General features: G+C 36.2%; 1 protein-coding gene and 1 long non-coding RNA gene across 2 annotated transcripts; one reads left to right on the top strand and one right to left on the bottom strand.

Moving 5' to 3' along the window:
* Nucleotides 1–2373: 2373 nt before the first annotated feature.
* LOC145799930 (cysteine-rich receptor-like protein kinase 7) lies at nt 2374–5991 on the top strand. The gene is made up of 7 exons (XM_082889574.1): nt 2374–3258; nt 3526–3657; nt 4236–4375; nt 4492–4702; nt 4811–5048; nt 5208–5358; nt 5653–5991. The coding sequence occupies exons 1-7, from the start codon at nt 2418–2420 to the stop codon at nt 5989–5991; spliced, it is 2052 nt and encodes a 683-aa protein (XP_082745700.1). The 5' UTR covers nt 2374–2417.
* A 16044-nt stretch (nt 5992–22035) lies between these two features.
* Nucleotides 22036–24313, bottom strand: LOC145798862 (uncharacterized). Its single transcript, XR_014340641.1, has 3 exons — nt 23882–24313; nt 23171–23248; nt 22036–22335 (listed from the first exon to the last, which is right to left on the bottom strand). It is a non-coding gene; the product is annotated as an uncharacterized LOC145798862 (long non-coding RNA).
* Between the last annotated feature and the right edge of the window lie 394 nt (nt 24314–24707).

The following is a 24707-nucleotide window of genomic DNA, read 5'->3' as shown; positions in this document are numbered from 1 at the left end:
CCGTGGCTCGAGGTGGACCCGGCCCATTTAGGCCAATTTGGGCTCGGGCTCGGGCCCGAGCCTAGCTCGATCCCCTTAGGCTTGGGTTTGGGCTATCATTTTGAAGCCCGACCGAGTCGTGGCCTAACCCATCGGCCCTCCCACTCAAGACTCGACCCGCTCGGTCCGCCCGAGGCCCAGTGTTTATTTTAATGAAAAATAATAAAAATTTGATAGAAAAAATTAAAAAAACAAAAAAAATAAGTTAGGCCTGGCCCAAGCTCGAGGCTAGGCCCAGGCCCACTGGGTCGGGCCTCAGCCCTCCCAAGACCAAAGGTGGGCTTGGGCTTGGGCCTATTTTTTTTGGCCCGTGGCTCGGTCCGGCACAGCCGACCCGAATTTTAATTGGAGCTCACGAAACCCGATATAGACTGAACCTAATCCAAACCTAAATAGGTCGGGTCAGGCCAGATTTACACCCGTAGGGGTGCATTCTTACTTTTACTCGTTCAAATCATTTGCTCTCTGCTTTCTTTATCACACTCAATTTCGTAGTGACCATTTCAAAAAAAAAAAAAAAAAAAACTATGAAATTGATAGTCAAAGGGAAATTAAATCTTAAAAAAATTGCACTTTAGTGTAAGTTTTCAAAAAAAGTTATAAATTAATGATAAAGTAATCAACTTTAATAATTATAATTATAATTATAATTATTTGTAAAATATATATATTTTATAAAAATACTACTGATTTGTAATTTTTACTTATTAACTTAAAACTTTATGGTTTATTATTAGGATAATGATAGAGAATTCTAAAAGTAGAGCTTTACTGATATGGCAGTGGAAAACAAATTGTTTTAAAATTCTAAAATAGGAGTTTTAAAAGAACTTTAAGGGATAAGCCCCACTCATTCATGTGATATTTTGAATTTTTTAAAAATTATTTTTCCTTTTTTTTCTTCCCTGCTATATCGTAAGAACTCAATTAAAATTTTAAAATTTAACATATATATTATTATTAAAAAAAATATATAAAAATAAACACACGTCACATCATAAGTGAGTTCAATTATTTTGTAACACGGCAAAGAATAATTCACCCAAAAATCGCGGCAAAGAATAGTAACCTTACCCATTTTAAACGCATAAAGAATGACTGGCTTGTGGAATTTTTTTTTTTTTTTTGTTGGATCAACTTTACGGCTTGATGACTTCTTGAAAGTGACGGGTGCCTCTCCCACTTAATTTACTGTGTTTATTTTTTATTTTTTTATTTTTAAAAAATAAAATAGAAAACATATATGATATGTATATTAATACTATTATTAAAAGTAAATAATTCATTTACTGTCTAAATGTCGATCGCTTCTCCATATGTCACGTATCTTTATTTTCTTATTTAAAATAAAAAATAAATAAATTATAATACAGAATAAAAATCATACATTGGACTTTAAACTCGTCTCAACTTTGTTCAGTGATCATTCCTAATCTTAAGTTTAATAAACAAAATTCTTACTAATTATATAACATACTATATATAATAAAAATTTTATTTTATTTTTATTTATTTTAATTGCACATGATACCGCTAGTGATACAAATAAGTTTTCAATATATAAAAAAAAAAAAAAAACACAAAAGAATTAGTGAGTTGCCGAGCCCAAAAGTGGTAGGAGGGGTGGGTTTCACACAATTTTTTATTATTATTTTATTTCTTACAGTTTTATAACTGTTTAAAATTATTTACATTTTTTTTAGCAAGGTTATTTAAGATCAAAAATTTGATTTAATTTTTAAACTCAGTAATATGATAACCAATTAGGATATTAAAGATAACACTTTCTCATATATTTTATAATTATCAACCAATCACATCACTTACATATCATTAAATATAAAAATAAATTTATATATCATTTTTTGTTTTTTTTTAAAACAAAAAAGTCACAAACGTGTTTCGGTTTTATAGATTACAAATTCTTTCAAAACGCAAACATAAATAAAAATAATAATGAATTACTCTTTTTCTCTCCTCTCTCCTCTCTTCTTTCTTATTTTCTTACATTTTTCATATCAATTAATCAAATTTTCTCTTACACACCACCTATTCAACTACAAAAAAAAAAAAAAAAACTACAAATTATTTAAAATTTATTTTCAAAACTCATAACAAACAAATTTTCAATTTTTAAAACTCTTTTCAACAACTTATATTTTAAAATACAATTCAAAACACAAAATTCTTTTCAAAAATTAAACCAACGGAGTTTTTTTTTTTTTTATTTTTTTATTTTCATCCTTTTTAATTCACAAGTTCTTATTTAAACATAAGCTTTACCAAACAAGTAAGACTGGCTATTTAAAGTCTTCATGGCATGGATAGATTTGCATCATCTCTTGAACACAATTCTCATACTATTGGAGTAGAGAGATATGATGGTCTCTCTTCTCCATTTCTCAGCAACTATTCCATTCATTCTCTTCTTTCCACAATTTGTTAGTTCAGCTACCTCTGTAACCTACGTCCTACATTTTTGTGATTACCAATTTAATTACACAAATAACAGTAGTGTGTTTCAAAACAATCTCTACCACCTCCTCACTAATCTCTCCTCTCAAACCCCCCTGACCAACTTCTACAACTCCACCTTTGGTAGAGACGAAAACACAGTGTATGCACTTAGCTTTTGCCCAGCGTACATTGCCGCCCAAAATTGCCAAGCCTGTGTCCAAGACGCTTCACATTCCATCACACAACACTGCCCAAATCAGAAAAAAGCTATTATATACTATGTGGAATGTGTTGTACGATATGCAAACTATTCTTTCTTCTCCAAAGAAGAATATGCTCCTAGCCTTTATTGGAATAGTTCAATATCTTTCTACAATCCTGATAGGTTGGATCAAGTATTGGCAAATACAATGGATGGCCTTATTACTAAGGCTGCTTTTGGTTCTTCAACAACAAAAACAAAATTTGCAACAGGAGAAGCCAAGATCACTGGTTCTCAGCAGTTATATTGCTTTATGCAATGCACTCCTGACATAACTGAAAACGCTTGCAGGGACTGTTTAGTATATGCACTTGATAGACTTCAATATTATACTCACGGCAAAGAGTGGGGACTGAATTATTGGCCAAATTGTCAGGCAAGGTATCAGTTGGTAGCTTTTTATGAAGTAGTCCCTCCTCCCTCCCTGCCACCTTCTGCTTCCACAGAAAACACAACTTTCAACACAACCGGGCCTCCTGCTCCCTTACAACCATCTTCAGGTACGGTACCACATGAGAATTGCTCTCATATACTCTTATTTACGCTTCATTTGATTTTTTCAAAAAGGAAAAAAAAAAGGTTTTTCGTAGAAAAAGTTCTTTTATGTTTGGTTGCCATCTTGAAACTAATGTACTAGTAGCTATATTAGCAGTGATGTCAAAATCTGGCCAATCTTTAGGAATACTAGCTTTATCTCCACATAAGAGCAATTTCAAATTCAGTTTTTTTTCACCATCTTAGTCAGAAAATGTTTTTGGTTCTCGTAGGAAAGAAGAGAAAAACATCAGTAACATTCATCACCACTATTACTTTCGCAGCCATTTTGGTGATTCTTCTCATCTTCATGGGCAACTATTTGATAACGAGGAAAGTCAAGTCCTCAGGGGAGGCTACAGAAAGTAAGTTAAATCTTCACCATTTATACTTGTTTTTAGAGCTGATATTATCACTATGTTATTTTGGAAATTATTTTCATGAAGAAAATATGATAGGAGAATTTGAGTAACATATAGTGGGAAGTGTCCTCCCTTTCTTAATATCGTGATGTATTTCCATTTCATAGTTTAATTTAGATATTTATTTCCTATCACTACAATATATAAGAGTTTTAGAGATCAAATTTTTTAATCTTTAAAAATGAAAATTTTGTTACAAAAGACATTTATGGACTAATTTCTATCGTTGTGAGAATAGTCACTAAAAGGTCGTCTCGAAAAGTAAAAAATAAGGCTTTTAGCGACAATTTTGAAAATATCACTAATAAATAGACTTTTGGAGACAAAATAATTTGGTTTCAAAATGGTTTAATTTTTGAGACAAAAAATTTGGTTCCAAAAGGATAATAATTCATCACTAATGTTCAATTTTCATTACTAAAAATATAATAACACCACTTTTCGCAACAAAAATATTTGGTCCTTAAAAAATATAATTTTGTTCCTAAATTTTAGTCCCTAAAATCTTAATTTTTTTGTAGTGTATACTTCCTCTCAAGATGACAATTCAATGCCATATGTCGAATCCTTGCAATTTGACTTCAGAACAATTAGAGATGCAACGGATAATTTCTCACATGCTAATAAGCTTGGAGAAGGTGGATTTGGCCCTGTTTACAAGGTAACTAGATGCATACTCATACAGTTACAATAAATAAAATGAATTGGCAAAATTGTGGTGTGAAATGAAATGTTGAATATGATCATGTTTCTTAAATTATTCTCACAAAAACATAGGGTGTGCTTTTAAATGGGCAAGAAATAGCTGTGAAAAAGCTCTCTGGTAATTCCAGACAAGGTCAAGAAGAATTCAAGAATGAGGTTTTGTTACTGACTAAGCTTTGTCACAAGAATTTGGTCAGTCTCTTAGGTTTCTGCTTGGAAGAGAAAGAATTACTTCTCATTTATGAGTTTATGCCTAACAAAAGCCTCGATCATTTCATATTTGGTACAGTGTACTACTTCTTTTACTTTTTTCAAGTATATATAATTTTTTGGCTTGTGATGCTTATATGATAAAAGTATGTTTGAACACATACTTTGTTTGATTATGAAGATCATGTCAAACGTGCACATTTGGATTGGAAAAAACGTTTCAACATTATACAAGGCTTCGCTCGAGGGCTTTTATATCTTCATGAAGATTCACAACATCGGATTATTCATCGCGATCTCAAAGCTAGCAACATTTTGCTAGATGTAGAAATGAATCCAAAAATTTCAGATTTTGGCACAGGAAGACTAATCGCATTCGATCAATCCCATTACACAACAAGTAGAATCATGGGTACCATGTAAGTATTTCCTTCACAAACTAAGAATTTATCTTGATTCACGAATCCGAATACTAAACAAAAAACAGAAGATACTCTATGAACAAGTTGAAAAAATTGATTATATCATGCAAATAGATCATATCATTGAAAATAATATGATGGACAATAACATGCCAGTGGATATATGCCTCCTGAATATTTTCAACGTGGACAATTCTCGATTAAGTCAGATGTCTTCAGTTTTGGTGTGATTCTATTGGAAATTTTAAGCGGTCAGAAGATCTTTTGTTTCCGTGATATGGAGAATGGCGAGGACCTTCTAAGCTATGTAAGTATGAGTGTTTTCTTTTCTATTCTTTATATTTTTTTAGGTGGGACTAATGACTTATGAATGCAACTAAAAAGAAGAGTTTTCTTTAGAAAGTTTGAGTTTCAATGAGCTTGAGGAAAAAGAGATAGTAGTTATAGATTGCCAATTATTTGAAATACCAAATTTCTTATAGGTAGTCTCAACCACCGCCGGGGTGGGGGGGGAGGGGGTGTTTGGGGAAGTTGTTGAGTCATGGTTCTGAAAGCAATCTAAATTTTATTACCATATATTCACCTCTTTGAACTCTTACAGGCATGGAAGTGTTGGAGAAGAAATACAATTCTAGATATAGTGGATTCAACATTGATGACAGGTCCAAAAAGTGAGATTATGAGATGCATCCATATTGGTTTATTGTGCGTTCATGAAAATGCAACAGACAGACCAACCATGGCTATAGTTGTTAGCATGCTCATTAGCACCTCGTTTAGTCTGTCATTGCCTTCGCATCCTGCATTTTTTTTGCCAGAAAGGCAAGGCCAAGGCAATTTGTTGCATGAGTTCAATTCAATGATAGAGTCAGATCAATCTGAAACTAAATCAACACAGGTTTCAACAAATGATGCTACAATTACTGAGCTTGTTGCTTGATCGTAGTGAAGTGAAATGTAACTCCATTTGAATGCTTATTTTGAAACAAGTTGATGTCTTTGTTGTCTATTGTACAACTTTCTGATGGTGGGTTAAATGCACAATTCCTTATTTTATTTTTATTTTATAATTTTTAGGAAAAATTTGTAAAAGGTCTATATGCACTTGCATTCCATTAAGTCCCATGGCCCCTTTTTTTTTTTTTTTTGTTCTTTTTCAAATAGAGTCTCATTGTATAAGTTTTTTGGGAGACTTTAAATCCTTGTTTCAAAATTTTAGTAAAAATTTAGACATTTTTACCCTTATTTATGTACAAGCACAAATCTATGGAAGTGGTCAACAAGCTTATATGGTCATTGTTATTTTTAAAATGTTAAAAACTTTTATGTATACATCCATTTTAATGAAATTTATATTTTTTGAAAATTACTCAATAAGTTCTACAAAACGAAGAAAGTAAAGCTACTTAATTGAATATAAAATGAGCAATGCTATTCATATTACTATTTTTACTACATTTTCTCACTCTAGACATGAGGTAATAGACACACAAATGCACATGAGATTTAGGCTAAGTTTGGGAAGACTAAATAAGTGTACTTTTTGACTTTTTATGAAATATGGGTTGGATTTGGGTTGTGTTTGAAGTGATGTGTTAGAGAGGTGATGTGACTTAAATAAAATGATATGACTTAAATAGGATAGTGATTTTTTGACTTTTTAGATTTTTTGGAGGATGCCAAACTTGGCCTTACTCACTTGTATCTAGAAGTGTGAAAATAGCATTTTTCAATTAAATTATTTAAAATGAGAAAAAAAAATACACTTATAGGATTTGAAATTGTAAAATTTTTCTGAGAAATGTTTTTGAATTTCACATAGTTTTTGAATTAAAAAAATTAAAAATTTTAATTTCTAATAGTGTGAAATTTTACATATTTGAAATGTTAAAAAAAAAGGAAAAAAAAAATTACAACAAGAAGAAGAAGAAGAAGAAGAAGAAGTTAACTTTCACAGTAACATAATAAGTCCTAATGATAGTTTATAAATTCAAAAAGTCCTTCAACTATGCAAAAGACCACAAATCTCATTTCTAAAGCAAGATGATGGACGTTATGTAACGACCCAATCTTGGCAAGGCAAAACCCTGCCAAGAGGGTGCACCTCAAACGCTATAGCACCTTTCAATTGCCTAACATATATGAGATGATCTATTCAAAGACAAAAAAATATTATCATGCTACAAGATAGTTCCCAAGCATTTCCTCCCAAAAAAAAAAAATATAATACATACTAATCACGAATCCATCAATACATCCAACTTCATAAGCAATTTTTACAATCAACCTCCTTCATAAAAAAAAAGGGTAAGCTTACATCCTAGAATGACCCTAAGCAAAACCTCAACCACAAGATGCCCACCTGTGATCCTTCAAAAAAAAATTCTAGTCTTCCAAGTTGAGGCGAGCCACACAAAAGTCTATGAATCTGAAAAAAAAATTATTTAAAAGAATGAGCTAAAGCCCAATGAGTATACCAATACCATGGAGTTATAAAACTTGCTCCTACCAATAGGGTTCAAAATAAAGATACTAAACATAAGAGCTTAATTGGACTTCAATTTATACAAAATAAAAATAAAAATGATGCAATACAATTTTCATAAAACGTTATCAAGATTTTTCCAAGGAATCTCATAAGGCAGAAAAAAAAAAACATACATTTGGATAATGAAAGTAAACAAAAATATAACTTTTCAATACATTAAGATTTCCTGTCCATCATACAATCCACTACATAGCCTTAGGGTCGCGTTACCTCGCGACTTAGGTGGTGACGGTACCGTTACCCAGAACATAACCATAGGAGCATAGCTCATGTCATCGTAGCACTTCAATTCTTGTTTCAATGTTTCGGTCCCCAGGACCCCTTATACATACAACGACCCTTATGGTCCTTAAAACATTTCGGTCCCCAGGACCCCAAAGCATTTTGGCCCTTGTGGCCCCAAAGGCTATATTCGGTTATATGATCAATAAAATAAATACCCTCACATAACATTTCACTGTCATTCAATCATCATCATCATAAAATTTGGAAGACTCAACTTAAATAAATTCTCATAAAAAAATTAATGCTTCATTATACAAATGAAATCGTATCTTTATTAAAACTCAACCCTTGGCCTCAATAAATTTATAGATTTTCTTTTTATACATATATCATGATGAAATGTATCATTCACTTCCTTTAATTCAAAAATTATTTTCAAACTTTGTAATAAAGATAGAGGTAAGGTAATTTCCATGGTAAGTATACTCACCTCCAAAAATAGCAAAAGTGTAGATTTGAAACTCTACAAATTAATTTCCAAGAGGTGGAGAGATGCCTTCCTCCAATCCTAACAATTAGTAAATAGGATCTCAAATTAGGAAAAGCTTTCAATGAAAATTACAACATCTACAAAAATGATCCTAAATAAAATTATGCTAAGGAATGGCAAGCTAAAGAACTCCTCCAACTTTAAATCACCCAAACAAATAACTTATCCAATCTCCATAACACCCATCCTTTGAACATCTTTGAGTTAGTAACTTTTTAAATATCCAATCAATTTATATGCACAATACCACCATCAATTTACTACAAAAGTCAAAAATCAACATTTTTGTATAAACTCAACAACTTAAGTAAAATCTCTTCAATCACTTATAAAATTCCTCCATAGAACATAGAGATACCCAATCCATCATTTATCAACTCAATTTCAACATATAAATTCCCTAACACCAAAATCCCCAATTTTTACATCACATTCAAACCCTAGATTAACCCAAAAATCTAAATCTCCAAATCAACCATCAAATTGACCATTTTTTTTTTAAACATGTAAAACATTCATGGAAACTAATTGAGAGTATAAAATTCAACAAGCAAACCCCAAATCATAATAGATCTAAAACACAAAAATTTCATCATCTCTAACTCAAAATATGTAAAACCTTCAACTAAACTTTTAGAGAAAGATTCTTACCAAGTACAAGCCTCTAATCCATCAAGAAAATAAATCCCATGCTTTGATTCTTCAAAAGATTAAGAAAAATCTAGAGTTTGTGCTTCTATTGTGTTATTTTCGGATGGATTCAAGGAGTGCCGACCGGACCCATTTTCCGGCGAGATAAGGTGGCCGGAGGTGGTGGAGATGGTGGGTCAAGGTGGTGGTGTAAGGGTGGAGCAAAGGTGTGGTGTTTGGCCTCCAAGAAAGTAAAGGAAAATGAGAGAGAAAGTAGAGAGAAGTTAGAGAATGAAGAATGAAGAAAAAAAAATCTGCACTTCTAATTTTTTTTTTTTTGTGTTGAAATGGGGTGTTTGGTTACACCTACCATCAAGTTTGGAGTTGGGTTTAGATATCCTAAATGGAGTTTAACATAGGAGTGTGTTTGGCTCTAGATGAAAAGTTGGGAATATTATAATTCTACCCCCCTAAAGGAAAATTTCGTCCACGAAATTTATTCGTTTGTTTAGTCTAGTTCATACCTTGAAAAAGATGTGGATATCGAATTTTCATATTATCCTCCCGCTCCCAAGTAGCTTCCTCCAAAGCATGATTTTTCCACAATACCTTTACTAGTGGTATGGTCTTGGAACGTAGTACTTGATCCTTCATGTCCACAATCTCTATGGCTTCCTCTTCATAAGACAAATCATCCTTGAGTTGGATTGGTTGGAAATCTAACACGTGTGATGGGTCAGGCATGTACTTCTTCAATGTGGATACATGAAACACATTGTGAATGCGAGATAGACTAGGTGGTAAGGCCAAACGATAAGCAGTCTTGCCAATGCGCTCTAATATCTCAAATGGCCCAATATACCTTGGACTTAGTTTGCCTTTCTTACCAAATCGCATCACTCCCTTCCATGGCGAGATTCGTAAAAATACATGATCTCCCACTTGAAATTCCAAATCTCTCCTTCGATTATCTGCATAGCTCTTTTGTCTACTTTGAGCCGCCTTCAACCTTTCTCGAATAATATGCACTTTATTGGTAGTAATTTGAACAATCTCTGGCCCTAACAATTTTCTCTCTCCAACCTCATCCCAACATACTGGAGTTCTACATCTTCGCCCATATAAAGCTTCATAGGGAGCCATCCCAATACTTGATTGATAACTATTATTATATGCAAATTCTATTAAGGTCAAGTGTTCATCCCAACTACCTCGAAAATCTAGGACACAAGCTCTCAACATGTCTTCTAAAGTTTGAATTGTCCTCTCGGATTGCCCGTCGGTTTGGGGGTGAAAAGCTGTACTGAATCTCAGTTTAGTACCCAAGGCATTTTGAAGACTAGGCCAAAAGTGGGATGTGAAGCGCGAGTCTCTGTCTGAAACAATAGATACCGGCACACCATGCAATCTCACAATTTCATCCACATAAATTTTTGCTAATCGATCAAGTGAAAAGTTTTTCTTAGTAGCCAAAAAGTGTGCAGATTTGGTCAACCTATCCACAACAACCCAAATAGAGTCATGCCCCTTCTGTGTGCGAGGCAGGCCCGAAACAAAATCCATGGCAATATGCTCCCATTTCCATTCAGGTATAGGAAGAGGTTGAAGTAAACCAGCTGGGCATTGATGCTCTGTTTTAATCTGCTGACATACCAAACACCTTGACACGAATTCTACTATTTCTCTCTTCATATTTGGCCACCAATAACTTTCTCTTAAATTTCGATACATCTTTGTACTCCCCGGATGCATTGCATAAGGTGAATTATGGGCCTCATCTAATATCTCCCTTTTTATCTCGGGCTCATTTGGAACACATAACCGATTTTTAAACATCAACACACCATCTTCTTTAATAATAAAGTCTAACAGAGTACCATCTTTCACTCGAGCTCGGGTCTTCTCCAAAATTGAGTCTTTCCCTTGGGCTTCTCGAATGCGATCCACTAACAAAGGTCTCACTTTAATTGTAGCTAACAAGGATCCCGACTTCCCAACTGCTAGATCAACTCCAATAGATTTTATTTCATGTAAGAGACTAAATTGAATGCCCTGAATGTGAGTTAATTTCCCTGTAGATTTTCGGCTAAGAGCATCGGCCACCAAATTAGCTTTTCCTGGGTGATAATTAATGGTGCAGTCATAGTCCTTAATCAGTTCAACCCATCTCCTTTGCCTCAAATTTAAATCCCTCTGTGTGAATAAATATTTCAAACTCTTATGATCAGTATATATCTCACATTTTTCCCCGTATAAATAATGTCTCCACAACTTTAAAGCAAAAACAACCGCTGCGAGCTCTAAATCATGGGTGGGATAATTGCGTTCATGGTTCTTCAATTGTCTAGATGCATAGGCCACTACCTTTCCATGTTGCATCAACACACAACCGAGCCCTTGATGAGAGGCATCACTATAAACAATAAATCCTTCACCACTTAACGGAATAGTAAGCACTGGGGCAGAAGTTAATCGCTTCTTTAATTCTTGAAAACTCTTTTCACAATTCTCCGTCCACTCAAATTTGGTATTCTTACGGGTCAAATGTGTTAATGGTGCCGCAATCAATGAAAACCCCTTTACAAATCTACGGTAGTAGCCTGCCAACCCTAAAAAGCTCCTCACCTCGGTCACGTTAGTAGGACGATCCCAATTCACCACAGCCTCTATTTTCTTCGGATCCACAAAAATACCTTCACCCGAAATCACATGCCCCAAAAATACGACACGATCTAACCAAAACTCACATTTGCTAAACTTCGCATACAACTTCTTTTCTCGTAAGGTCTGCAATACCACCCGCAAGTGTTGTTGATGATCCTTTTGACTCCTGGAATAAACAAGTATGTCATCAATAAATACAATCACAAATTGGTCAAGGTATGGTTGGAACACTCTATTCATAAGGTCCATAAATGCGGCGGGGGCATTAGTTAGACCAAAAGACATAACAAGAAATTCATAATGGCCGTAGCGAGTTCGAAAAGCAGTTTTCGCTATGTCTTCTTCCTTAATCTTAAGTTGGTGATACCCTGATCTGAGATCGATTTTGGAGAACACACATGCTCCCTGAAGTTGATCAAACAAATCATCTATACGCGGCAAAGGATACTTATTACGCACCGTAACCTTATTCAACTGCCGATAGTCAATGCACAATCTCATGGTGCCATCTTTTTTCTTCACAAATAACACAGGTGATCCCCAAGGCGAGACACTTGGCCTAATGAAGCCTTTATCCAATAACTCTTGCAATTGTATCTTAAGCTCCTTAAGTTCCATTGGGGCCATACGGTAAGGTGCACTAGAAATTGGGGCAGTTCCAGGAATTAAGTCAATAGCAAACTCAATTTCTCGATCTGGGGGTAATCCAGGTAGTTCATCAGGAAAAACATCTATGAAGTCACACGCAATTGGTATATCCTCCAATCTTGGACCACTCAATTCGGAGTCAATCACATAGGCTAAGTATCCTTGGCACCCCTTCTTAAGCATTTTTCTAGCGGTAATAGCAGAAATAACATAAGATGGGGACGCACATCGATCTCCACAAAATCTAAATTCAGGTTCCCCAAAATTGGAAAATACTACCTCTTTCCTATAACAATCCACCGAAGCATGGTAAGAAGCCAACCAATCCATTCCCAAAATCAAATCAAAATCAAGCATCTCTAAAGGCAATAAATCCGCTACCATCTCCCTATCTCCCAACTGTAATACACAACCTCGATATACCTCCTCAATTATAACACAATCCCCAATAGGAGTAGTAATGGATAAGCAATAGCCTAGAGGTTCAATAGGTTTATCAGCATGCAAAGAAAATGATAGAGATACAAAAGAATGTGTAGAACCCGGATCAATAAGTACATGTGCCTCCCTACTGAACACATAAATAATACCTGTTACCACCTCCGGATTAGCCTGAGCATCCCGCTGAGTCAAAGCAAAAACTCTCCCCTGCGAGGTTTGTCTATCGGATTGAACACCTCCTTTATTCTGCTTGCCAAATCGAGTCCCAACCTGACCTCCTCCTCGGCTTCCCCCTCGGCCGGCACCTGAAATTTTATTACTACCAACTCCAGTACTAGCAGATAAAGCAGTTCGTGTGCAATCTCTAGCCAAATGTCCGGGTTGTCCGCAATTGAAGCAAGCTCGTGTATCTCCCAAATTAGTCATTTTAGGAACTGTGCAATCTTTCACCAAATGACCCTTCTGGCCACAACGAAAACACAAGTCGGTACCAGCATGACAAACACCTGTATGTGCCCGCCCACATTGCTTGCAAACACTTCGAGTAAACTGAGATGATGTCCCACTAGACTGTCCATGACGCTGATTAGAAATGCTTTGGGTTGGGGTGGGATGCTCTCTATTTTTTTGATATGCACTAGAGCTCTTGACTGAACCATAACCATGACCACCTCTTTTTGACGGTCTATTAAATGTGTTCTCATGATGGGATGAACTAAGGTGGCGCTTCTTCTGTTGTTCCGCTAACTTCATTTCTATGACATCTTCCTCAACTGTTAAGGCTTTATCAACCAAGGTTGAATAGTTAGTTATTCCCAATACTCGGATACGAGATTTGATGTCCAAATCCAACCCATCTGTAAAACGACGACATTTGACCTCCTCATCATCCACAAACGAAGGGGCAAAACGAGATAAAGAAATGAACTTAGCTTCATATTGAGCTACAGTCAAATCCCCTTGCTCTAGCCGAAGGAACTCTCTTTCTTTTTCATACCGATAGGTAGCTGGAAAGTACTTGTCATTGAAAACCTTAGTGAATTGGTTCCAGGTCAATCCTCCGGTGCCACTTGCCGTAAGTAGGCGTTGCGTGGCCTCCCACCAATATTCAGCCTCCTCCACCAGCATAAAACTAGCAAGTGCAACTCGCTGCTCGTCTGATACTTCCATCACAGAAAATATCTGCTCTACCCTCCTTAACCAGGCCTCTGCCTCCATAGGATTGGGCGATCCAGAAAATGATGGAGCCCCCAACTTCTTGAACCTCTCAATTGCGGTGAGGCGGTTCTCTGTAGGTTGCACAAATGGCCTTGACTGTGCTGCATTCTGTTGTTCAAGGATGTGAGTCTGCCTCTCCGCTAGGCTAGCCATTGACTCTAAAAGGCGCTGCACACTAGGGTCTAAAAATGCTGGAGCTGTGTCAACCCTTGGTGGTACGACTCTATCTGAATGTCCCACTTCTGGATTGGCACTTGACTCTTGAGTTTGCTCATTATGCGATTCATGTTCAATCTCTTCTTCCTGAACCCGAGGTGGAACTTCATTTCCAACACTAAGATGTGGCTCTCGCTCAGCCTCAAGTACTTCCATAAGGGGGCGACTCTTATGAACTCTTCGCCTTGCCATACGCGCCTGTATAACAAGACAATTAAAACTTAGAATACTAGATCGCTATTAAACATCATCACTAATCGAATTACTAACTACAATATCCTATCAACTTTAATTCTAAAATAACTAGTCTACAGATTCATAACCAAATGCTCTGATACCAAAAATGTAACGACCCAATCTTGGCAAGGCAAAACCCTGCCAAGAGGGTGCACCTCAAACGCTATAGCACCTTTCAATTGCCTAACATATATGAGATGATCTATTCAAAGACAAAAAAATATTATCATGCTACAAGATAGTTCCCAAGCATTTCCTCCCAAAAAAAAAAAATATAATACATACTAATCACGAATCCATCAATACATCCAACTTCATAAGCAATTTTTACAATCAACCTCCTTCATAAAAAAAAAGGGTAAGCTTACATCCTAGAATGACCCTAAGCAAAACCTCAACCACAAGATGCCCACCTGTGATCCTTCAAAAAAAAATTCTAGTCTTCCAAGTTGAGGCGAGCCACACAAAAGTCTATGAATCTGAAAAAAAAATTATTTAAAAGAATGAGCTAAAGCCCAATGAGTATACCAATACCATGGAGTTATAAAACTTGCTCCTACCAATAGGGTTCAAAATAAAGATACTAAACATAAGAGCTTAATTGGACTTCAATTTATACAAAATAAAAATAAAAATGATGCAATACAATTTTCATAAAACGTTATCAAGATTTTTCCAAGGAATCTCATAAGGCAGAAAAAAAAAAACATACATTTGGATAATGAAAGTAAACAAAAATATAACTTTTCAATACATTAAGATTTCCTGTCCATCATACAATCCACTACATAGCCTTAGGGTCGCGTTACCTCGCGACTTAGGTGGTGACGGTACCGTTACCCAGAACATAACCATAGGAGCATAGCTCATGTCATCGTAGCACTTCAATTCTTGTTTCAATGTTTCGGTCCCCAGGACCCCTTATACATACAACGACCCTTATGGTCCTTAAAACATTTCGGTCCCCAGGACCCCAAAGCATTTTGGCCCTTGTGGCCCCAAAGGCTATATTCGGTTATATGATCAATAAAATAAATACCCTCACATAACATTTCACTGTCATTCAATCATCATCATCATAAAATTTGAAAGACTCAACTTAAATAAATTCTCATAAAAAAATTAATGCTTCATTATACAAATGAAATCGTATCTTTATTAAAACTCAACCCTTGGCCTCAATAAATTTATAGATTTTCTTTTTATACATATATCATGATGAAATGTATCATTCACTTCCTTTAATTCAAAAATTATTTTCAAACTTTGTAATAAAGATAGAGGTAAGGTAATTTCCATGGTAAGTATACTCACCTCCAAAAATAGCAAAAGTGTAGATTTGAAACTCTACAAATTAATTTCCAAGAGGTGGAGAGATGCCTTCCTCCAATCCTAACAATTAGTAAATAGGATCTCAAATTAGGAAAAGCTTTCAATGAAAATTACAACATCTACAAAAATGATCCTAAATAAAATTATGCTAAGGAATGGCAAGCTAAAGAACTCCTCCAACTTTAAATCACCCAAACAAATAACTTATCCAATCTCCATAACACCCATCCTTTGAACATCTTTGAGTTAGTAACTTTTTAAATATCCAATCAATTTATATGCACAATACCACCATCAATTTACTACAAAAGTCAAAAATCAACATTTTTGTATAAACTCAACAACTTAAGTAAAATCTCTTCAATCACTTATAAAATTCCTCCATAGAACATAGAGATACCCAATCCATCATTTATCAACTCAATTTCAACATATAAATTCCCTAACACCAAAATCCCCAATTTTTACATCACATTCAAACCCTAGATTAACCCAAAAATCTAAATCTCCAAATCAACCATCAAATTGACCATTTTTTTTTTAAACATGTAAAACATTCATGGAAACTAATTGAGAGTATAAAATTCAACAAGCAAACCCCAAATCATAATAGATCTAAAACACAAAAATTTCATCATCTCTAACTCAAAATATGTAAAACCTTCAACTAAACTTTTAGAGAAAGATTCTTACCAAGTACAAGCCTCTAATCCATCAAGAAAATAAATCCCATGCTTTGATTCTTCAAAAGATTAAGAAAAATCTAGAGTTTGTGCTTCTATTGTGTTATTTTCGGATGGATTCAAGGAGTGCCGACCGGACCCATTTTCCGGCGAGATAAGGTGGCCGGAGGTGGTGGAGATGGTGGGTCAAGGTGGTGGTGTAAGGGTGGAGCAAAGGTGTGGTGTTTGGCCTCCAAGAAAGTAAAGGAAAATGAGAGAGAAAGTAGAGAGAAGTTAGAGAATGAAGAATGAAGAAAAAAAAATCTGCACTTCTAATTTTTTTTTTTTTGTGTTGAAATGGGGTGTTTGGTTACACCTACCATCAAGTTTGGAGTTGGGTTTAGATATCCTAAATGGAGTTTAACATAGGAGTGTGTTTGGCTCTAGATGAAAAGTTGGGAATATTATAATTCTACCCCCCTAAAGGAAAATTTCGTCCACGAAATTTATTCGTTTGTTTAGTCTAGTTCATACCTTGAAAAAGATGTGGATATCGAATTTTCATATTATCCTCCCGCTCCCAAGTAGCTTCCTCCAAAGCATGATTTTTCCACAATACCTTTACTAGTGGTATGGTCTTGGAACGTAGTACTTGATCCTTCATGTCCACAATCTCTATGGCTTCCTCTTCATAAGACAAATCATCCTTGAGTTGGATTGGTTGGAAATCTAACACGTGTGATGGGTCAGGCATGTACTTCTTCAATGTGGATACATGAAACACATTGTGAATGCGAGATAGACTAGGTGGTAAGGCCAAACGATAAGCAGTCTTGCCAATGCGCTCTAATATCTCAAATGGCCCAATATACCTTGGACTTAGTTTGCCTTTCTTACCAAATCGCATCACTCCCTTCCATGGCGAGATTCGTAAAAATACATGATCTCCCACTTGAAATTCCAAATCTCTCCTTCGATTATCTGCATAGCTCTTTTGTCTACTTTGAGCCGCCTTCAACCTTTCTCGAATAATATGCACTTTATTGGTAGTAATTTGAACAATCTCTGGCCCTAACAATTTTCTCTCTCCAACCTCATCCCAACATACTGGAGTTCTACATCTTCGCCCATATAAAGCTTCATAGGGAGCCATCCCAATACTTGATTGATAACTATTATTATATGCAAATTCTATTAAGGTCAAGTGTTCATCCCAACTACCTCGAAAATCTAGGACACAAGCTCTCAACATGTCTTCTAAAGTTTGAATTGTCCTCTCGGATTGCCCGTCGGTTTGGGGGTGAAAAGCTGTACTGAATCTCAGTTTAGTACCCAAGGCATTTTGAAGACTAGGCCAAAAGTGGGATGTGAAGCGCGAGTCTCTGTCTGAAACAATAGATACCGGCACACCATGCAATCTCACAATTTCATCCACATAAATTTTTGCTAATCGATCAAGTGAAAAGTTTTTCTTAGTAGCCAAAAAGTGTGCAGATTTGGTCAACCTATCCACAACAACCCAAATAGAGTCATGCCCCTTCTGTGTGCGAGGCAGGCCCGAAACAAAATCCATGGCAATATGCTCCCATTTCCATTCAGGTATAGGAAGAGGTTGAAGTAAACCAGCTGGGCATTGATGCTCTGTTTTAATCTGCTGACATACCAAACACCTTGACACGAATTCTACTATTTCTCTCTTCATATTTGGCCACCAATAACTTTCTCTTAAATTTCGATACATCTTTGTACTCCCCGGATGCATTGCATAAGGTGAATTATGGGCCTCATCTAATATCTCCCTTTTTATCTCGGGCTCATTTGGAACACATAACCGATTTTTAAACATCAACACACCATCTTCTTTAATAATAAAGTCTAACAGAGTACCATCTTTCACTCGAGCTCGGGTCTTCTCCAAAATTGAGTCTTTCCCTTGGGCTTCTCGAATGCGATCCACTAACAAAGGTCTCACTTTAATTGTAGCTAACAAGGATCCCGACTTCCCAACTGCTAGATCAACTCCAATAGATTTTATTTCATGTAAGAGACTAAATTGAATGCCCTGAATGTGAGTTAATTTCCCTGTAGATTTTCGGCTAAGAGCATCGGCCACCAAATTAGCTTTTCCTGGGTGATAATTAATGGTGCAGTCATAGTCCTTAATCAGTTCAACCCATCTCCTTTGCCTCAAATTTAAATCCCTCTGTGTGAATAAATATTTCAAACTCTTATGATCAGTATATATCTCACATTTTTCCCCGTATAAATAATGTCTCCACAACTTTAAAGCAAAAACAACCGCTGCGAGCTCTAAATCATGGGTGGGATAATTGCGTTCATGGTTCTTCAATTGTCTAGATGCATAGGCCACTACCTTTCCATGTTGCATCAACACACAACCGAGCCCTTGATGAGAGGCATCACTATAAACAATAAATCCTTCACCACTTAACGGAATAGTAAGCACTGGGGCAGAAGTTAATCGCTTCTTTAATTCTTGAAAACTCTTTTCACAATTCTCCGTCCACTCAAATTTGGTATTCTTACGGGTCAAATGTGTTAATGGTGCCGCAATCAATGAAAACCCCTCTACAAATCTACGGTAGTAGCCTGCCAACCCTAAAAAGCTCCTCACCTCGGTCACGTTAGTAGGACGATCCCAATTCACCACAGCCTCTATTTTCTTCGGATCCACAAAAATACCTTCACCCGAAATCACATGCCCCAAAAATACGACACGATCTAACCAAAACTCACATTTGCTAAACTTCGCATACAACTTCTTTTCTCGTAAGGTCTGCAATACCACCCGCAAGTGTTGTTGATGATCCTTTTGACTCCTGGAATAAACAAGTATGTCATCAATAAATACAATCACAAATTGGTCAAGGTATGGTTGGAACACTCTATTCATAAGGTCCATAAATGCGGCGGGGGCATTAGTTAGACCAAAAGACATAACAAGAAATTCATAATGGCCGTAGCGAGTTCGAAAAGCAGTTTTCGCTATGTCTTCTTCCTTAATCTTAAGTTGGTGATACCCTGATCTGAGATCGATTTTGGAGAACACACATGCTCCCTGAAGTTGATCAAACAAATCATCTATACGCGGCAAAGGATACTTATTACGCACCGTAACCTTATTCAACTGCCGATAGTCAATGCACAATCTCATGGTGCCATCTTTTTTCTTCACAAATAACACAGGTGATCCCCAAGGCGAGACACTTGGCCTAATGAAGCCTTTATCCAATAACTCTTGCAATTGTATCTTAAGCTCCTTAAGTTCCATTGGGGCCATACGGTAAGGTGCACTAGAAATTGGGGCAGTTCCAGGAATTAAGTCAATAGCAAACTCAATTTCTCGATCTGGGGGTAATCCAGGTAGTTCATCAGGAAAAACATCTATGAAGTCACACGCAATTGGTATATCCTCCAATCTTGGACCACTCAATTCGGAGTCAATCACATAGGCTAAGTATCCTTGGCACCCCTTCTTAAGCATTTTTCTAGCGGTAATAGCAGAAATAACATAAGATGGGGACGCACATCGATCTCCACAAAATCTAAATTCAGGTTCCCCAAAATTGGAAAATACTACCTCTTTCCTATAACAATCCACCGAAGCATGGTAAGAAGCCAACCAATCCATTCCCAAAATCAAATCAAAATCAAGCATCTCTAAAGGCAATAAATCCGCTACCATCTCCCTATCTCCCAACTGTAATACACAACCTCGATATACCTCCTCAATTATAACACAATCCCCAATAGGAGTAGTAATGGATAAGCAATAGCCTAGAGGTTCAATAGGTTTATCAGCATGCAAAGAAAATGATAGAGATACAAAAGAATGTGTAGAACCCGGATCAATAAGTACATGTGCCTCCCTACTGAACACATAAATAATACCTGTTACCACCTCCGGATTAGCCTGAGCATCCCGCTGAGTCAAAGCAAAAACTCTCCCCTGCGAGGTTTGTCTATCGGATTGAACACCTCCTTTATTCTGCTTGCCAAATCGAGTCCCAACCTGACCTCCTCCTCGGCTTCCCCCTCGGCCGGCACCTGAAATTTTATTACTACCAACTCCAGTACTAGCAGATAAAGCAGTTCGTGTGCAATCTCTAGCCAAATGTCCGGGTTGTCCGCAATTGAAGCAAGCTCGTGTATCTCCCAAATTAGTCATTTTAGGAACTGTGCAATCTTTCACCAAATGACCCTTCTGGCCACAACGAAAACACAAGTCGGTACCAGCATGACAAACACCTGTATGTGCCCGCCCACATTGCTTGCAAACACTTCGAGTAAACTGAGATGATGTCCCACTAGACTGTCCATGACGCTGATTAGAAATGCTTTGGGTTGGGGTGGGATGCTCTCTATTTTTTTGATATGCACTAGAGCTCTTGACTGAACCATAACCATGACCACCTCTTTTTGACGGTCTATTAAATGTGTTCTCATGATGGGATGAACTAAGGTGGCGCTTCTTCTGTTGTTCCGCTAACTTCATTTCTATGACATCTTCCTCAACTGTTAAGGCTTTATCAACCAAGGTTGAATAGTTAGTTATTCCCAATACTCGGATACGAGATTTGATGTCCAAATCCAACCCATCTGTAAAACGACGACATTTGACCTCCTCATCATCCACAAACGAAGGGGCAAAACGAGATAAAGAAATGAACTTAGCTTCATATTGAGCTACAGTCAAATCCCCTTGCTCTAGCCGAAGGAACTCTCTTTCTTTTTCATACCGATAGGTAGCTGGAAAGTACTTGTCATTGAAAACCTTAGTGAATTGGTTCCAGGTCAATCCTCCGGTGCCACTTGCCGTAAGTAGGCGTTGCGTGGCCTCCCACCAATATTCAGCCTCCTCCACCAGCATAAAACTAGCAAGTGCAACTCGCTGCTCGTCTGATACTTCCATCACAGAAAATATCTGCTCTACCCTCCTTAACCAGGCCTCTGCCTCCATAGGATTGGGCGATCCAGAAAATGATGGAGCCCCCAACTTCTTGAACCTCTCAATTGCGGTGAGGCGGTTCTCTGTAGGTTGCACAAATGGCCTTGACTGTGCTGCATTCTGTTGTTCAAGGATGTGAGTCTGCCTCTCCGCTAGGCTAGCCATTGACTCTAAAAGGCGCTGCACACTAGGGTCTAAAAATGCTGGAGCTGTGTCAACCCTTGGTGGTACGACTCTATCTGAATGTCCCACTTCTGGATTGGCACTTGACTCTTGAGTTTGCTCATTATGCGATTCATGTTCAATCTCTTCTTCCTGAACCCGAGGTGGAACTTCATTTCCAACACTAAGATGTGGCTCTCGCTCAGCCTCAAGTACTTCCATAAGGGGGCGACTCTTATGAACTCTTCGCCTTGCCATACGCGCCTGTATAACAAGACAATTAAAACTTAGAATACTAGATCGCTATTAAACATCATCACTAATCGAATTACTAACTACAATATCCTATCAACTTTAATTCTAAAATAACTAGTCTACAGATTCATAACCAAATGCTCTGATACCAAAAATGTAACGACCCAATCTTGGCAAGGCAAAACCCTGCCAAGAGGGTGCACCTCAAACGCTATAGCACCTTTCAATTGCCTAACATATATGAGATGATCTATTCAAAGACAAAAAAATATTATCATGCTACAAGATAGTTCCCAAGCATTTCCTCCCAAAAAAAAAAAATATAATACATACTAATCACGAATCCATCAATACATCCAACTTCATAAGCAATTTTTACAATCAACCTCCTTCATAAAAAAAAAGGGTAAGCTTACATCCTAGAATGACCCTAAGCAAAACCTCAACCACAAGATGCCCACCTGTGATCCTTCAAAAAAAAATTCTAGTCTTCCAAGTTGAGGCGAGCCACACAAAAGTCTATGAATCTGAAAAAAAAATTATTTAAAAGAATGAGCTAAAGCCCAATGAGTATACCAATACCATGGAGTTATAAAACTTGCTCCTACCAATAGGGTTCAAAATAAAGATACTAAACATAAGAGCTTAATTGGACTTCAATTTATACAAAATAAAAATAAAAATGATGCAATACAATTTTCATAAAACGTTATCAAGATTTTTCCAAGGAATCTCATAAGGCAGAAAAAAAAAAACATACATTTGGATAATGAAAGTAAACAAAAATATAACTTTTCAATACATTAAGATTTCCTGTCCATCATACAATCCACTACATAGCCTTAGGGTCGCGTTACCTCGCGACTTAGGTGGTGACGGTACCGTTACCCAGAACATAACCATAGGAGCATAGCTCATGTCATCGTAGCACTTCAATTCTTGTTTCAATGTTTCGGTCCCCAGGACCCCTTATACATACAACGACCCTTATGGTCCTTAAAACATTTCGGTCCCCAGGACCCCAAAGCATTTTGGCCCTTGTGGCCCCAAAGGCTATATTCGGTTATATGATCAATAAAATAAATACCCTCACATAACATTTCACTGTCATTCAATCATCATCATCATAAAATTTGGAAGACTCAACTTAAATAAATTCTCATAAAAAAATTAATGCTTCATTATACAAATGAAATCGTATCTTTATTAAAACTCAACCCTTGGCCTCAATAAATTTATAGATTTTCTTTTTATACATATATCATGATGAAATGTATCATTCACTTCCTTTAATTCAAAAATTATTTTCAAACTTTGTAATAAAGATAGAGGTAAGGTAATTTCCATGGTAAGTATACTCACCTCCAAAAATAGCAAAAGTGTAGATTTGAAACTCTACAAATTAATTTCCAAGAGGTGGAGAGATGCCTTCCTCCAATCCTAACAATTAGTAAATAGGATCTCAAATTAGGAAAAGCTTTCAATGAAAATTACAACATCTACAAAAATGATCCTAAATAAAATTATGCTAAGGAATGGCAAGCTAAAGAACTCCTCCAACTTTAAATCACCCAAACAAATAACTTATCCAATCTCCATAACACCCATCCTTTGAACATCTTTGAGTTAGTAACTTTTTAAATATCCAATCAATTTATATGCACAATACCACCATCAATTTACTACAAAAGTCAAAAATCAACATTTTTGTATAAACTCAACAACTTAAGTAAAATCTCTTCAATCACTTATAAAATTCCTCCATAGAACATAGAGATACCCAATCCATCATTTATCAACTCAATTTCAACATATAAATTCCCTAACACCAAAATCCCCAATTTTTACATCACATTCAAACCCTAGATTAACCCAAAAATCTAAATCTCCAAATCAACCATCAAATTGACCATTTTTTTTTTAAACATGTAAAACATTCATGGAAACTAATTGAGAGTATAAAATTCAACAAGCAAACCCCAAATCATAATAGATCTAAAACACAAAAATTTCATCATCTCTAACTCAAAATATGTAAAACCTTCAACTAAACTTTTAGAGAAAGATTCTTACCAAGTACAAGCCTCTAATCCATCAAGAAAATAAATCCCATGCTTTGATTCTTCAAAAGATTAAGAAAAATCTAGAGTTTGTGCTTCTATTGTGTTATTTTCGGATGGATTCAAGGAGTGCCGACCGGACCCATTTTCCGGCGAGATAAGGTGGCCGGAGGTGGTGGAGATGGTGGGTCAAGGTGGTGGTGTAAGGGTGGAGCAAAGGTGTGGTGTTTGGCCTCCAAGAAAGTAAAGGAAAATGAGAGAGAAAGTAGAGAGAAGTTAGAGAATGAAGAATGAAGAAAAAAAAATCTGCACTTCTAATTTTTTTTTTTTTGTGTTGAAATGGGGTGTTTGGTTACACCTACCATCAAGTTTGGAGTTGGGTTTAGATATCCTAAATGGAGTTTAACATAGGAGTGTGTTTGGCTCTAGATGAAAAGTTGGGAATATTATACGTTATGACAAAATGGAGTTTTATTTTTGAACTACCTCACTACGTTAACATCTTCACAAAAAAAGAAAAAGCAATTTTAAAATTATAACAACGTAACTCCCGAACTCTCACAGTTATATCGTTCTCAACTCTAAATTACTTTGTGTTCATATTATATTTTATGAAATTATTTGGTGCTCAATATTTTGTTTATTATTTTGCTAGACTTACATGTTATTGTTGCAAACATTGTGACGTAGACGAAGGGCTATAAATCACACCAAAAATATGGAAGATCCTAAAAAATTTGCTATAATTTTCTTTCAAATCTGTACAAATTACTACATAACTTCAGCAAACATAGTATTGTCGCAAAAATTGTGACGTAGATGAAGGGCTATAAATCACT

This window comes from Camellia sinensis, chromosome 9 (genome assembly GCF_055761805.1).
Source record: "Camellia sinensis isolate YWXY chromosome 9, ASM5576180v1, whole genome shotgun sequence".
In the NCBI taxonomy this organism is placed as follows: domain Eukaryota; kingdom Viridiplantae; phylum Streptophyta; class Magnoliopsida; order Ericales; family Theaceae; genus Camellia; species Camellia sinensis.
The sequence above is the reverse complement of the archived record's forward strand: the minus strand, read 5'-3'. Positions and strand labels throughout refer to the sequence as shown.